The 17,348-nt window shown below is 39.6% G+C and overlaps 1 protein-coding gene and 1 long non-coding RNA gene across 2 annotated transcripts; both read right to left on the reverse strand.

The window, feature by feature from the left end:
• Nucleotides 1–2,667: 2,667 nt before the first annotated feature.
• On the reverse strand, nt 2,668–7,112 carry LOC112182113. Its single transcript, XR_002929284.2, has 6 exons — nt 6,079–7,112; nt 5,311–5,410; nt 4,695–4,797; nt 4,053–4,128; nt 3,153–3,267; nt 2,668–2,936 (listed from the first exon to the last, which is right to left on the reverse strand). It is a non-coding gene; the product is annotated as an uncharacterized LOC112182113 (long non-coding RNA).
• A 6,441-nt stretch (nt 7,113–13,553) lies between these two features.
• On the reverse strand, nt 13,554–15,351 carry LOC112176490 (bidirectional sugar transporter SWEET17). Its single transcript, XM_024314448.2, has 6 exons — nt 15,107–15,351; nt 14,956–14,992; nt 14,625–14,835; nt 14,355–14,516; nt 13,997–14,116; nt 13,554–13,867 (listed from the first exon to the last, which is right to left on the reverse strand). Exons 1-6 carry the CDS (start codon nt 15,141–15,143, stop codon nt 13,703–13,705), a joined length of 732 nt encoding a protein of 243 aa, XP_024170216.1. The 5' UTR covers nt 15,144–15,351; the 3' UTR covers nt 13,554–13,702.
• Between the last annotated feature and the right edge of the window lie 1,997 nt (nt 15,352–17,348).

Genomic DNA, 17,348 nt, shown 5'->3' on the forward strand with positions numbered 1-17,348 from the left:
TGGCAGTGGGTCGTAGACGAATTAGCGTCGCTGCATGCAATATTGCATATCCCCAAGCAGAAACAGGGAGATTGGTGCGCATAATCAATGTCCGTGCTATCATCTGTAGTCGTTTGATAGCAGCTTCTGCGAGACCATTTTGGGTATGAACATGGGGAACTGGATGTTCGACATCAATCCCCAGTGACATGCAATAGTCATCGAATGTTTTCGATGTAAACTCCCCAGCATTATCAAGTCGAATGGACTTAATAGGATGGTCAGGGTAGTGGGCCCGTAGACGAATAATATGGGCGAGGAGTTTAGCATAAGCAGCATTTTGAGTGGACAATAGCGCGACATGTGACCAGCGTGTCGACGCATCAACCAATACCATAAACCATAAAGTATTTAAAAGGTCCGCATGATGGTTGAATTGGTCCACAGATATCCCCTTGGATTCTTTGTAAGAACGGAATGAGTATTTTGGGATCCTTTGCGTAGGACGGTCTCGGTCCTAATTTCCCAAAGGAACAGACTTTGCAGAAAGAGCGAGGGGCCTTAGAAGCAACCAATGAGGATTTTGGTTGGGCCTGAGCGTCCGTAGCACTATTAGAAGCAAAGTGTGTGACTACATCTCCCATTATGGGGTTAGAGCCATGGAAAGTGGTGTGTGTGGCGTCATGGCCACTAGGAGGAACAACCATGGCGTCATGCTCATGGTTGGCGCCATTAATGGCGTCATCACATGGGACGTGGGCGGCCTTATGGCGCCCCAAGACGGCTGCAGCTCCAGATGCTGCAATTGTTGCGGTCTTGCTAAGTCCTGGAATCAATTTTCGATTCTTGCTTCTTCTCACTCTGAAGAATGGATGTCCGTGTAAAGTCTTTAGTATACGGAGCATCATATCACAACCAGGATGTCCTAGTCGGTCATGCCAAAGCCAATATGTGTCTGAATCCAAGAGATCTTCTCTTATGATATTATTGGATTCAATAGGTCGAATGGTAGTGACATAAAGTCTACTAGATTGACACATAAGCTTCTCTAAGATGCGCTTTCTTCCGCAATCATTAGAGGTAATGCAAAGGAATTCTAGTCCGTTCTCACTATGTGTTTCCGCATGGAATCCGTTGGCTCTAATATCTTTAAAGCTCAATAAGGTTTGATTCGCCTTAGGAGCCTAGAGAGCTTCAATGACTTTAATCAAGGTGCCATTAGGCAAAAGGAATTGGGCCATTCCATGTCCTTGAACTAAACTTGATGGCCCAGCCATCGTAGTCACAGATGAATATGTAGGCAACATCTCTAAGAATAATTTCCTATGTCGTAGAATGGTGTGCGTAGTCGCACTATCCGCAAGACATTGAAGTTCATCCATTCCTAAAAGAAAGAGCTCGTAATTAAAAAGGAGTCATAAAGAAAAGAACTCAACTTTTATTAATAAGCCAAACGGAATCACATCATCGTTTCTCTTAACCAAAGAAAATCTAATCCAATAAACTAGTTAATGCAAAACAATGGTAGTCGTCTAACTCCTTTCGGTAATTCCAATGTAAATGTGACCAGGTAAGTAGAGAGATGTCGGTGGAGCAAAGCTCGCTTAAGTACCACTTATCTCAAAACCTTTCTAGACATCACTTTTACATCGAGTACGCCTACTTTGAAGGAAGACAAATATCATTGGCATCTACTACAAAAGTAATATGGCAATTGCCTACATCTCTTGGAAAATAAAAAGACTTAATCAAAATCGTCAGTTTCTGGGTCTTGATCCTTGTAGTCTTCCACCCTTAGATCGAGATTCCCATCTTGATCTTCTTGTTCCATGTAATTTGCCTCCCTTCACTATGCCAAAAAGTGCATCAGACGACAGAACTGTTCTGTCGTCTGAACGAACAAAAATGTGTCGTCTAGTACGGTGTCGTCTCTTGGGGGCATCAGACGACAGAAGTGTTCTGTCGTCTGATTTTTCAGACGACATAAAAAAATAAAAGTCTTGTGTCGTCTGATGAGTTTTGCATTTTGGGAACATTGTGATATGTTTCTTTAAAAGCATTCAAACAACAGTTTTGTATTGTCTGATAAACAAAACAACCACAATATTTTTTAAATACTATTGTGTGAAGCATATTTGCAAGACTTATTTATGTGGTCTGAATGCCCTTAAATAAGAAATATGAAGACTCTTATGTAGTGTCTTCTCTCATACAACAGCATTTAAAGGTTGTGCTAATTTACTTTAAACGACAATTATATGTGGTCGTAAAGAGCATCAGAGGACAATTAAGTGTCATTCTAGGGTACATACATACGACACTTAAGTGTTGTATGAAAGGTCTTTTATGAGGTCTTTTTATGTTGTCTGTGATTGATTCCAACCACACTTATTTGTTGTTATTATACGTTTTAGCCAACACTTTCGTCTAACTTATGTTGTTGTTTTGCCCTTTAAACTACAATTTTCTGTCGTCCCAATACCAAAAAGACAATAGACTTCTATTTGATTTTTGTGCTGTTTTTGTTTAGCTGCAACCACACATTTTGGTGTGCTTTTGTTGTAGCTTGCAATTTGAGATAACACGTATTAGTAGTCCCCTGTTACAATTGGTATGCATGCATTATGGAAATTAAAATTGCCCATTCATGAAAGTATGAAACCCACATCCAAAATCATTCAGTGCAATTTCTATTAATCCACCATTGTCTTATGTACACAACCTAATCATGAGCATCGATCAGTTCAAAATGTCTCATATCTACTAATCTGAATCTGCAGACAAATCCAAATGCTTAATGAATGAAGAATCTACTAGACACAAGTTAATAAAGGAACTACCTAGCTACACTGCTGTACCAGTTTCACAATCTGATCATGAATTGAATCACCCGAATCATAGAAGTGGTCATAGAAAACGGAAGGTATTCCGGGCTGCGTGAGTATATATGCATAACCCTGCAGATAATATGCACATAGAATGAAGTTATATCCTCGTTTTGCTGGATCAGATATCATGCAACCAAGGACAAAGCAGTTTAGCAGAATAATAAACAATTCGTTCTTTCATGGTACTGTAACAAAATCAGAATAAAAGATGGTTAAATAACATAATTTTACCAACATCAGCAAAGATAAAATTAGTTGTGAAATGTAGAGGAGGAGAATAAGTACCATGTAGTAGTTGGCAAAAGAACCACCATTTTGTATAAACCTTGAAACTGAAAATGCCAAGTCCTGACTGTCCTGTGCAGGTCTAGTAGGAACTGCCCCAGCAAATTCTGTATACCTGTAAAGTTCACATAAAGAGTCAGAATTAGAAAGAGAAAAAGAAGGAATATTCATTTCATTTAATGCATATAGTAATCTGATCTCTGCCCTTACTCTAAAAAAATCTCCCAGTCTCGGTCTCTCTCTCTCTCTCTCTCTAAACCCAAAAAGCAGAGTCATTATATATGTGTGTGTGCGCGCGTGCATATACATACATATACATACCAGAAGGCATGATTTCTCCTCCTTTTTTTTTTTTCCCTAACTTTTGTCATTAAAAGAGAGATGGTGATGATAGTGATAGTAATTTTGGTAGGAAAGGGACATTACCACTTACCACATCCCCAATTTATTTAACACTTAGAATTACCAATTACCAAAAGTACACTGATTCCTGGGACCTGAAAGCTAATCAAACAGATGAAAATGCATACACATTTATGTTATTGTGGTACAATTTTTTGAAAGGCGAAACAATGTAAGACGGTAAAAGAGAGCTCACTAACATTATGAGTGCTACTGTGACTCCTTTATCTCCTGCTAAAAGTAACTAATATAGGTTCGTTGATCATCTGCTCTCTCATGTTCATTATACACATATATACTTTTCTTTTTTTGCTGGGATGGGGGTACATATTTTTTGAGAAATCTTAAACAAAATGCAAGCATAAGTGCCATCATTGAACATAAATGAACAAAAATCTCAATGTTGGCTAAAACGTGGGGATACCTAACCATTAATTCAATTGAAATCCTGAGACCAGAATTGATACACAAAAATGACAGATTGAGCAATGTTCTTACCTGTTTTCAAATTATAATTTGGTTATCACAAACATCCTCTGACCAAATCCAAACAGTCCAAGAAACACAACATAAGCTGCATTAGAAAAGAATCATAGTTTAGTAAATGACAAACATAAATCAGATTAAAAACCAGATATTTTTTAATATTTCTTTTAGTTTATTTTGTTGTGTTTAACAGTACCAAAAGAGTTTAGTTGTTGGAAGTATTCAAAAAGTAGAGCAAAAGCTACAGAATCGGACTAAATTTCATATATAAACGATTTTAATTAAGAAAACAAAGAATCAACAGAGGTTTTTGTTTTCACACACAGTAAAGTTCAGAAATTAAGTAGTATCAAGGTTAGGTATTCAATCTTTTCTAATCAATGTTATCAATCAAAATCATGATATCTACCTTTTCCAAAACAAAGAAAGATTGATTTGTCCTATTGACAATCATAAAATTAATGTATAGCAAATACATTAAATATGAATCTGATATTATAGATCAAATAAAAATCACATGTAAGAAGGTGTAGAATAGTGTAACAAACTAAGAACAAATTTTATAAAAATCTCATATAACCAAAAGCAAAAGATATGAAAATCTATTCTTGAAGACTACTAAATTTGAAAAAAGAAAGATACAGATGTAATTACCTGATTAACCTAGACACAAATGTTGTCTGATTAACAATAGCCAAACAAACAAAGACACAAAGTTGTCTCCTTTTTGTTTGTTCAATCACCGAGAAGGCACTTCCTGTTTACACCAAAGCAGCTTGATGACACAACAAAAATATAGAAACTATTCATAAAGAAACAAACCATATGACTTCATTCATCATCACAGGAGAGAATAAACAAAGTAGTTTATTAAGTATACTGTATAAGTTATCAATAGTTCACTCAAGAAAATCTATAGTTGATTCAAGTAAAAAAAAAAAAAAAAATAGAGGTCCTCTTAGAGTATCCAAGCGATTTCAGATTTGAGAAAAAATCCTTAAATTTTGAGGTTTAATACGATACATTCAACAACTGCTAAACATTTTGATCTTTCCATCAAAAGAGAGTTATCACTTTTTCAATTTTCATGAAATGCACTTGAATCTTTTGTATATATACGTAATAACAGTATCTATTTCATTACATATGAACTTGTTCTATGATCTAGTTCTCTGTGTTTAACGACGATAACCTTGAAATCATGAAATAGCAGCATCTTGATATTTTTCCTAGCAATCCAATATGAAACATAAAGTTACTATTTAATTACCTGATTAATTTAGACAGAAATGTGTTTGAAAAGATTCCCAAATAAATAAAGACACAGAGTTGTCTTTTTCTTCTTTGCTTAATCACCCAGAAGACACTTCCTGTTTACACTAAAGCAACTTGATCAGAGAACAGAGGCACAGAAACCATTCACAAAGAAACAAACTATATGACTTTATTCACCAGGACTTTCTTAGACTGCCAACAAACAATAAAACCAAAACCTGAAATCTTATATCTTCACTTTCTTAAGACAACTAAGAACTTAACTCAGTTGACATGCATGAAAACCTACAACTTTCTCAAAATATTAACACCCAGAAAATCAAAACCTTAAATTAAATAGAAATTAACAAAAACCACATTAGAATAGCCAAAGGCAACAGAAATATCCATACCCATAACAAACAAACCCTAGAATAAAGGTTGCTGATCTTGACATAACAAATAGAGAATACATGTATCTGCATGTGCAGTTGTGCACACCGAATCATGAACAAAACATAAATATGCTAAATCCTTAATGAATGCAATCAATTAAAGGTGATGTTGCCAGCAGAACCACCTTCTCTATAATTGATTCCAGTTCTTCACCAACTAACCTATTTAATAAAATTAAATATGAACATAGAGAAAGTAGGAACTTTATAACATAGAGCAAAAATTCTCAATTACATAAAAAATAGAGAAAGCAGAACAAGTCTACATCTGTTCTCAAAACTCAATCAGATCTAAATGTACCAAAAAGAAAAACTCAATCAGATCTAACCTTGTAAACTGGAGAACCTGTTCCTGTTGAGCAATTCTCTCTAAGTCCTCTTCGTTATTGCCATATGATCAATAAAAAAAAACAAAACAGAGCAAAATCTTAAAAGATCATATCTTGAAGCTGAAATTGAAGAAACTGGAATCTAGGTTTGGCTTTTTACCTTTGCTTTAGCTGAACCCGAACGTTTTAAAAAGATCTCTGCTTTCTTTCTTGACTACACCTTTACAACCCCAGATTCCCTGCCATTGAGTTCATACCAGCACAAAATCAAAACAAACCCAGAAGAAAATTTAAACCAAATATTCATCAAAAGCAGATACCCAAAATTACATAATAGAAAACACTATTGTTAAGATTCAAAATTCGAAAGCCACATGGTAAAATAGAAATACAGAGCATGAATTTACAGATCAATAGCAGTAATCGATTATAAAGCCACAAACTTTGGCCATATGTAACCACACAATAAGCAAATTAATCATAGAAAGCAAAACGTACCTGGGCTGCTTGATGTCTTCAGCAGTAAAGCTGGATCTGCAGCGAACACCTTCATCTCAATTTTTACGAATTACAAAACTATTAATATCAATTAGAATCAAACAGAGGTAAAAAGATGTATAGATATATACAGATATAGAGATAGAGAGTACTTGAGAGAGAGGCTCTGGATCTGCAGAAGTGGCCTTGAGGTCGCGATCTAGCTCTTTGAGGGCCTAGATGACCGGAGCGGCGGCGGAGACCAGAGACGATGAGAAAACTGAGAGGACTGAAGACCCTTCCAGTCCTTGGCAGTCTCCTTGACGATCTCGAATTCTCGATGACGAAGAGAAAACTGAGAAGATTGACGAAGAGAAGAAAGAGAGGGCGAGAGGCCAGAGAAGAAAGAGAGAGACTGAAATGATAGGTCGAGAGAAGAAAAGAGTGGCGAGAGGCTGAAGTCGTGGAACCCCTTTAGGGTTTCTGACTTAAAGTCAAGGGACTGCCATAAGAGAGGGATCAACCCAAATCCCAGAAATCGCCGAGTCCCTGCCAGGACCTACAGAAACGACACACTGGTCTTGGAATCGATGATGGAGGAGTTGAGTGCGTTCTGGAGAAATGGATGTGTTGGGTTCGTGGGGTTAAGTGTGCAAGACGACAGCGACTCCGCCGCCTTCGTCACCTTCTTCTCCAACAACTCCTCCTCACCGCCTTCGTCACCTCCTTCGCCACCTCCTTGTCCAACAACATTTCAGATGAGGGACTGAGGGAGATTGAGAGTTGTGAGATGAAATTTCAAATAATCAAATCTATTAACTGGAGATCGATGGGTCGGAGACCAACATCCCAACAATGAAGTATAGAGAGAAGGTTTACTTACAGTGGGTCGAAGCAAAGCCGTGGGTCGGCGGTTCAGCGGTTCGAGATTACGAATAGGAGCTAGCTTAGAGAGGCTGAGGGAGTGAGATGACTGACTGAGAGGTTAGAGCTAGCTTAGAGATACGGCCGAACCGTCGAACTTTGCGGTGGGTCGGCGGCGACTGAAACTGAGGGACAGAGGGAGTGAGTCGAAGAGAGGCTGAGGGTCAGGGACAGTCAAAATCTCGAATAGAGGATGAGGGAATGAGGGATTAGGGTTAGCGACTAGATTTAGGTGGGTTTGCCACACCCAGTGGCGACGGCAGTTGGTTTTTGATTGAAAGTGATTGCGGTGGCTGTTGGGGAGGTTGCGGGGTTTGGGGAAGGAAATGAGAGAGATGGAGAGGAAGACGGGGCCGGGTTTTGCTGAAGCCTGAAGGAGAGAGATTTTTAGACAGAATTTGTGGGAATGAAAAAAAACACGAAGGGTTTATGTTATGCCAAAAGAGACCTAAAACAAAAAAAGTCAAACTCACCTTATTTAGACAACACTTATATGTTGTCTAAATATCACCCTATTGATTAGTTAACTATAAGGTTTGGGCGCTTAAGAGGGAAAAGACTAAACTTGTTGGAGGGAAATCTAAAATTTCTGCTAGGGTTTTTTCCCATCTTTTCAAACAACATATAAGTGTTGTCTGAATGCTCACCATTTATCTAAATTTGAGATAGGAAATCACCACCTTTTACAACTACACAAATATGTTATCTGAATGCTCACCATTTTTCCAAATTAAACCAGTATGGTTTTAGTGTATATTCAGACGACAGAAAAGAAAATTATGTCGTCTGAAAAACTCAGACGACATAAAACAAAACTTATGTCGTCTGATGCGTGTCGTCTGAAGGACTTTTTGGCATAGTGCTTGCTTCACGATACATCTTGTATGCGTTTGCAACGTTCTGGGATGCAGTACGCTTCTTTGCCCAATGTCCACTTGATCCACATCTGAGACAAGCATCATTATGGTCAGGTTCCCTTGATCGAGGCGCTCTGGGGGCTTTTTGTAAACGGTTATTGCCTTTGGTGGCGTTACCACCATAACCGGAGGCTTGGCCTCTCTCTCTCTTCACACGTTTACCTCCACGGTTCCGTGCACGCCTATCTTGGAGATTTCCTTCCTCTTTAGGGCGAGAATATAGACCAGAACGTCCAGAATTATCCCTACTCTTAGGGTTTCGCTCCTTGCGTCCTCCCTTGGGGGCGCGACTATAATTAGCCTCCGGAATTGACTTGGTTCCCACGGGTCTAGAGTTATAGTTCTTCACAAGTATGTTGTCGTGCTTTTCAGCTACGTTCATGGCCCCAATTAGCTCATGAAATCTTGTGATGCGTCTAGCATTGACATCAATCCGATAGTTTTTGGCTATCATCAATGCAGAGACGGGGAAGGTGGAGAGAGTCTTCTCGATCAACATCGTATCAGTGATGTTCTGTCCACAGAATTCCATCATAGACTTGATACGAAGTGCTTCTGAATTGTAGTCAAGTACAGACTTGAAATCACAGAAGCGGAGGCTATGCCATCTCACTTCTAAGTCTGGAAGCAGGGAATCACGGACGTTGCCAAAACGCTGCTCGAGTTCCACCCATAGTTTTCTTGGGTCTTCCTCATTGAGGTACTCATTTTGGAGCGCGTCATTCATGTGCCTTGTCATGAGAATGATGGCTTTAGCTTCATTCGCCTCTCTTGTAGCTCTATTTGCTTCAAAAGCAGCAGCTTGTTGAGGAGTACGTACGTCCTGACTTGGCTCTTGGATCGTACTCAGGATCCCATCAGCCTTAAGATGCTGGCGCACATCACGGACCCACTTATGGTATCCTGCGCCTGTTGTCTCTAGTAGAGCGAAGCTCAACTTGTTCAGGTTACTCATCCTGAAAAACAACAAGAAAATAGGGTTAGTTTCAGAGCGAAGAAGGCTACCACGAAAAACTATATAATTTCTGAGCGGAGTCGCTTCCAAGAAATTAGGGATTTTCTGAGCGTAGTCGCTTCCAAGAAAATCCGATTCCAAGAAGGGTTTTGGATTAGATCGAAACAACGATGTATGTGGTCGATCGTTTTCTTCTCAACAAACTCTAAGTTTGGAGGACTCAACAAGCTTTAAGCTTGGAGTGAGCACGAACCCCCACAGTTCGGCTATTGGTCTCCCCTACGAAGAAGAAAGGGGGGTAGAAGAAGGGATGTTGGAATTCCCCGAGAAAAGAAGAAGAAATTTGAAAAAAATTCAAAAACGGGAACTTTTAGAAAAATTACCTTAAAAGATGGCCGGAAAAGTCGTCGCCGGAAAGTTACTGTAGATGCCAGAAGTTACTGTAGCTGACTGGAAAAGTGGCAGGAAAAAGTAACTGAAAAGTGCAGAAAAGTGGTCGGAAAAATCGCTGGAAAAGTGGCCGGAAGTTGGCCGGAAAAGTCGCCGGTGGTAATTGACCGGAGGGTTGACCGGGGTTAACTGTGGTTGACCGGCTTGCTGACGTGGCACTGCTGGCTGACGTGGCTTGTTGACTGGTGCTGACTGGATGCCTGCATGGTGCTGACGTGGCTCTGGGCTGCTTCTGGGTTTCTGGGCCGTGGTTGGTCCTTCTGCTTCTGGGCTTAGGGTTTATCCTTTCTTTTGGGCCGAAGCTGAAGATAGGCTGCTTCTGCTGGGCTGGGTTGACTGAGGCAGAGTTGACTGAAGCGAGAGGCGGTTCGGTGGTGTAGCGTCTTCAGGCGGCCGGTTCGGATGTTTCCTGGCCGGTTCCGGTGAGGTTTTTTCCGGTTCCCGGAATCTGGGGACGAGGTGCAGCTGCTATCAAAAGATGGCAGTAGAAGGTGGACAGGAAGATGGCAAACCGGGCATGAGATCTTCGGATTCTTCTTGGAGGCCGGTTTGGTCACTTCCGGCGGCCGGTTCAGGTTGATTCCGGCCGGTTCTGGGTGCAGCGCCGCCGGTTCCGGACTTCTAGAGGTGAGAGCTTCAAGGTGGGCGGCAGTGATTTCTGGGATTTGAAGGCTACGAATTTAGGATTTCAGGGTTAGGGCTTCGTGCTGATAACGTGTTTTAGGGAATCAGAGATTGAGAGGAATTTGCTGTGTATTCTCATTGATAATAGGGGCCTCTTTATATAGAGGATTACAATGCATAGAATCTCAATCATACAAGGAAAGTAATTCTACATTGATTAGGATTCTAGATCCTTCTAATTAAATCCTATTACCACTAGGTCAAGTAACCTAGAGTTTGGGCTAAACACAAATTAGGTTTTCCTTGAACAAATATTATATATATATATATATATATATCATTTCTCAACAGATTATAGTAATTCCCCAGCATTTGATGGTAAATTAATCAAAAGAAATTTTCTAGCATATTAATTTAATAAGTTTACTCTCTCGAGAGGTAGAGATCAATGCTAGGGTTTCTTGGCGGCGTTCTGAAAATTTTGGGCAAAGGGTTTGGATTTTCTGCTCTCTCTGCCTACCTTGTGGATGACGGCGGCAGTGGAAGGTGTCTTTGTCGCCGTAAGGTTGTGTGATAGGAACAAGGTGTTCCTCTGGTTGTCTTTGCTGGCACGTCGGCCACTGTTGCTGGTGACGGTGGAGAGGTTACGGTTGTGTTCACACAAATGGGGGGTGTTGGAATCAGATCCAGATGGGATTAAATGGTGATGCCGGAAGTGCCGCTCCGGATTGGAATCTTTCGTGCTCTAGATCAGTTCAAACGCGTGAGGCTGGGGCTGTGGGATTCTCTAATGGCGACGACGGCCGGATTCTGGGTTGGGACGGCGCTGGAGGACCAAATGCGGGCAGCGGTGCGGTGATAATGGTCACTGCAGTTTTGGCCTTTTGGGTGCCCTTGGCAGAAATACTTTGGTCTGGGCCTTTCTTTGGGCTTGGGTGTCATTTCTAAATAGGGTTTGGCCTGTTATTTTTAATTTTATTTTCTATTTTTTCAAGATGGATGGAGAATTTGCGACCTCTCTACTTGCTTAGACGAGATGTTGCCAAGGCTAGTCACACCATTTGTGATTCATTTTATATGGTTATACCCATGGGTAGTGTTGGCTAGATTTTGGATGCGCTTCATAAATAGGACTCTAAAAGGTTGAACTGCTTATGTAATAGCTTTTTTTGTCAGCCCCACTGGGGTAGGTCGTTATGTAGCTTCGCTGAACTAAAAATGAATTGACAACTTGCTTTAAAAAAACAATGAAATTTTTATCGAACATATTAGCATAGACAATACCAAAGTGAATGACAAAATCTAAAGTTAGTAGGGTAAAGTCATCATCTTGTATTGCCCACCTAAGAGCAAATGCACTACAACCTCTTAATCAGCCCAAAATAAAATAAAATCCATGCACCGCATGGGTTATTGCCCGATTAAAAGCCTAATCGACCAAGCACACTGACAGCTTTTGCCTCTTGATCTGGTCGACCAATTCAGTGGGACCTGTGTAATTAAAGTATATGAAACACTTTATTTTATCTGCCAGCTTTTTCTCTTCCCACTTTTGACCTTGCTACAAAGAAGAAGAAGACAGAAACAGAGAAGAAGGGGAAGAAGAAAGAGAAGCAGAAGCAAGGGCAAAACTGAGAAGAAAAGAATGTACTCTGCAGCAGATGGAAGTCTTGCCTTATAGGGGTGCACCAAAATAATGAAAGGCAAAGGCAAAATCAATGAATAGTGCATAATTAGGAGGCAAAACCTCTCCTTTTGCCTTTGCCATTTGCCTGATGAGGTGCACTTGCTCTAAGGGAGGAATCAAAACGACCTGTTAGTTTGATATGCAATTCAGGATTTTCCTAGGGAGATGTTGTGAAGGAATTGAAATGCACGTAATAGTTAGTTTTCTCGCTGTACAATTATCCTTATGCTACTATTAATAATAACGGACGTGAGTATGAGTTTCCCAGTTAAGCTGGGTTCCAAACCCTTTTTCAAAAAAAAAAAAAAAAGATTCTCCATCCATTCAATCATGGACCTACAAGATAGGGCAGGGACACATACTAGCTATTTCACATAATATAAGCTGGATTTTGTTTTTTGTTTTTTTTTTTAGAGAAGAATTGCAAAATCTTAAGCAATATTTGGACAATTTACATCGGATAACCAAGATGGTTCATATCATCTATCCAAACCAAAAAACAAGAGACAAAATCTCAATTTTACCTAATGCATTTGTTATCTGATTACATTTTCTGGAAGTATATGTACATTGAAGAAGCAAAAAATCCCCACTTCTTCTATTGAAGCTCATCGACAGTCCAGTATGATTCCTCACTCTAACTCTGTTATATTCTCCTCTGCATCCATTTCTAGTATTAGCTAGCATAACGAAAACCAGCCTGATTAAGAGAGCTTGTAGCTAGATCCAACGCAGCAGCGCAGCGTACAACTCAGTAGCCTTGGGGCTGCAATGTCCCTTCATCCCTTTCAAAACTGCGAACAACAATTTCCCATTTTCATTGCGCATGCAACAGCACATCCACATTAGCTTATATAAAAATGGAAACGAAGTTTTTCATCGATCGAGGATAGTAGTATTTTACGACTTGCTTCAGTATTCCACTATAATCTCTTTGTTTGATTTCTGTATTGACATAAAGCAGTGAAGATATTATCCCAAGTAACTACATAAAGTACGTTCTTAGAAAATATTTTATGGGCCGGAGAGCATCTACTGACCTACCTTAAGGAGAGCATGTGATTCAATTTAATTATCACCTACCAAATACTGTCATGCCTATCTCGATCAATTAATATTGAATCCTTTACAAGCTAGCCCAGAGTGTTTCTTACTGTCTAATACTGTTGAAGTCTTGAAGAGAACGATCGGTATAAGCATGCCAAAGATCTAGAAACAGCACAAATTAATGTGTTAATAAGGGAAAGTGGTAAAGGACTGAGGGGTAAGTAGGGAATTATGCAGCAGAGCCATGTGACTTTTCTTTTGCAGGTTCGATCCGGTTCTGATCCATATCTATAAACCTGAATATGAATTTATGGGACTACGTACCCTTGCTTGATCACGAGGGTAGAATCCATGGAGGGCCGGGCGACCATTCCCACAGTGCTAGACATAATTACAACTTCACATTTTCGATGAGTAGTCTCAAACTCAATCGGGAATGTGTAAAGCAAAACATTATAGATTATATTGGAAATACTGCCGACAAAGTCATACATGCACGTACGTACATTCAAGTTTTCTTCGATCGTGTCAAAGTACTAAACCCTAGTGCTCACTTTTACCCTGTGAAGGATTAGAAATGAGTGCTTCGCTTATGATCTGTTGATCCTCTAAACCGTCAGATGCTTGCCTTGATGACTTCGGTTTCCAGTATATGAAATAGAGAATCAGCTGAGCAGTTCCAAGTAAAAATCCACTTCCATTTGGAATCTGCAGATAATTCACCAGTCGCATGGGTCAAAAATATTTTATAATAACTAAAACAATTATATAGTACGTACGTCAACCATTAATTAATGGCTTTTGCACGTTGTAGATCCATGTTGGATAAGAACTTACTCCAACAAACAAGTCTTTCGCAAGAATGGCATACACTGTCCAAACTCCTCCATTAAGAAAAAAGATGAAAGAGAGAAGGAAAGGCATGTACTCCACACTCTTTAACGCCACCACAGTTTTCTGCACATATATTCATTAATTAGAAGAAGAAAAACTCAATTACTCTAATCTACTGTACTACTTAGAAGTCAAAGTACACCAATAATTGATATAGACTTTGCATGAGTATGTGGTCTGAGCACACATTCATCCTATTTAATATCGACATAATATTGAGATTTTATATTGGCATATGTAGTGTTTTGTTGTCATACTGTCGGGTAAGAGAACATTTCGTAAGTTGAGTTAAAAGTCTTACCATAGCTGAAAGAGGGGAAGCATATGCAATCATGCTGAAGATTACACACCAGAGTCCAGCAACATCGATCCTTTTATCTCCGTCTAGCAGAAAGTGAGTAAGTAAAATTGTTGCTCCGGGAAATGCAACATCCAGAACTATAACTAGTATCGCAGTCCTAACCTAAGATCGATCATATAACAATTTAAGATAAGTAACTTGTACAATCTCAGACACTTAATTTTGTGGAAGCTAAAGAAGGAAACATTATGAATTAGTAAATGAACTTACCTTCATTCTTGGTGGTGCAAAAAGTAGAAATATGGTAAGGAAAACAATCTCGACAGCAGCACCGAAAACATTGACAGTGGCGACGACCACGCTGTTAGGCTTAATAAATCCATAGTAAACCCAGAAGTAAGCATTCAACAGTTTGCTAATATAAGGAATACTCTCAAATTCCTCTGTTGATCTACGCTTTGCGATTCTCACAAACACGTTTCTACAACAACAATTCGAAAATATCTTTCACTTAATTAGCTGCCTGCTACACAGTACACACCATGAAATCCTATATAACAAATCAAGCTATATAATTAGGGATGTAGACTAATGAACTTACGTAGGAGAAAGGTAGAGTAATCCTGACATAATGTTGCCTGAAACAGATAGGCAGATGAAATATCAAGGTATATTCACTTTACATCAATTAGTTCCACAAATTCAAGAAGATAATGAACGACAGAGAGTTAATTGGGTTAATTAAACTTTACCTAGCACCCCAAAAATGGTAATCGAACTTATTGCCATGGTGAGCAAGAATATGAGATAGTTAACCTCAATTAATCGATCCCCGCCAAGAAAAGTAAGATTTGATGCTACACTGTATATTGGTAGGATCGGAGTCTGAAAGTGTTTTGAGCTATTTCTATATTTATCGGGATTCTCTTTGCTTGATTTCTTATTTGATGTACTTATAATACTGTTTGTGTCATTTTTCTTCTTTCGACTTTTTGGATTCTTTTTCTCTGGACTGCATAACTTGATCAACATACGGTGCACACACACCTAACAGTCTCCTTCAGCTGTTGACAAAGCTATTACAATTATTGTTTTTTTAAAAGGGTCATTGACTCAAAGCACTAAAATGAACTAAAATGATTCCACTTACTCTAACAACAAATTTTTATTTCCTATAACCCAATTTAAAACAAAATGACAATTTTGCCTTTAATCAAATTAATAAACCCCTTGATCTCTCTCTCTCTCTCTCTCTCTCTCTCTCTCTCTCTCTCTCTCTCTCTCTCTCTCTCTCTCTCTCTCTCTCTCTCTCTCTCTCTCTCTCTCTCTCTCTCTCTCTCTCTCTCCACCCTGCAAAGCTCCAACGCCAACTCTGCCTACTACTAGACTTCGGCCGCCCACCATGGCGTCGTCACTAGCGACTGGCTCACCTAGGCTCAGACCGCCGTGGCCGAAACCCCGACGAACAGGGGTCGGTTGTCACCGCCGTCGACCTCAACTACCGTCGTCGTCGACTCCATCTCTCTCTCTCTCTCTCCCCTCCCTCTCGCCGCCGTCGTTACATGGTCTTAGTTTCAGCAACAGCATCCTCGGTTTTCCAGAAACAGCTATGGATCTTCCTCTGCCTTCTGCTTGTTCTTCGTGCTCGATGCTTCTACCTCCTGATGTCGCTTTACAGATAGAGAGCATGGCCTCCAAGAGCTCTACGAGATCGAGCTCAGCGGCCGATTCGTACATACGGAGCTTGATTAGTTTGACTTCCAAGACTGATATGAAAGCGTGCTTTCCAAAATAAACACTGAAGAGTCCAGTATTGGACGCCGAAACGGTAAATTTCATTGGATTTTGTATCGGTTTTGTTTTACCCATGGCTAATTGTATCGAATTGATCTTTGTTAAGTTAATTTACTGGCTCTATTGTGGTGTAGGATAGAAGTTGTGGTAATTGTGGACCTGTTGTTGGAATTTGACTGTCAGTAAATTTGAAAAGATTGTACAGTGCTTGTAATTATGGTTCAATCTCGGAGTTTTGTAATTGCAATACTTTGATTTTCGATTCACTGTCAGTTCTTTTTTCTTTTTTTTTAGTAAAATGGGGACTATTAAAAGTCTATTGGGGGGCAATAGACATTTTTAAATTGATATAATCTCTTCGTTTTTTTCTTTAATCAAAGTTTTATTTGTCTAATTTTAGGAAGATTAGTTCTCATCCCGGCTACCAAAAGTTCTATTAGAGGGCAATAGACATCTATTGGGGGCAATAGACGTCTATTGGGGGGCAATAGACGTCTATTGGGGGGCAATAGAGGTTTATTGCCCTTTTATTGGGGGGTAATAGACGTCTATTAGGGGGTAATTGAGAGCAATACACGTCTATTGGGGCAATAAATCTTTCCGGCGACCTATGAAATCTCCGACGACCTCTTTGGGGATCTCCGGTGAGGTTTTCAGAAAAATCCAGTGGGCGGTGGCCGGTGACCGGAATCCTGCGAAAGTTGGCCATAATCAGGAGACCGGTGACCGGAATCCGGCGGCTGGTGACCGGCTTCGGTGAAGTCTCCTATGGTTTCTCTCTCTCTCTCTCTCTCTCTCTCTCTCTCTCTAAGTAACAAAAGGCTGAGGGTAAAATGGTATTAAAAAAAAAAAAACAAAATCTTAATGGGGTATTAGGGAAGACCTCCTTAGAATGTTTTGGGTAAAAGAGAATTAAAAAAACTTAATGGGGTAAGTGGGAAAAAAATCTCTAGAAATGGGGTAAATTGACAAAAATCCTTTTTTAAAAAGCCTGACAAATTAAATATGAGCATAAAATTAGTTTTAAATAAAACTAGCCCCTTAACATGTGCTCCGCATATGTCAGTCAATTTATTTTTTTATTTTTTTAAATTAAAAAAGTTACAACAATTTCTGTCCTGTTCAAGTAAAACTCTAATTTGTGTTTGGCCCAAACTCTAGGTTACTTAACCTAGTGGTAATAGGGTTTAATTAGAAGAA

The sequence above is a fragment of the Rosa chinensis genome, chromosome 1, assembly GCF_002994745.2.
Source record: "Rosa chinensis cultivar Old Blush chromosome 1, RchiOBHm-V2, whole genome shotgun sequence".
NCBI classification, from domain to species: Eukaryota; Viridiplantae; Streptophyta; class Magnoliopsida; order Rosales; family Rosaceae; genus Rosa; species Rosa chinensis.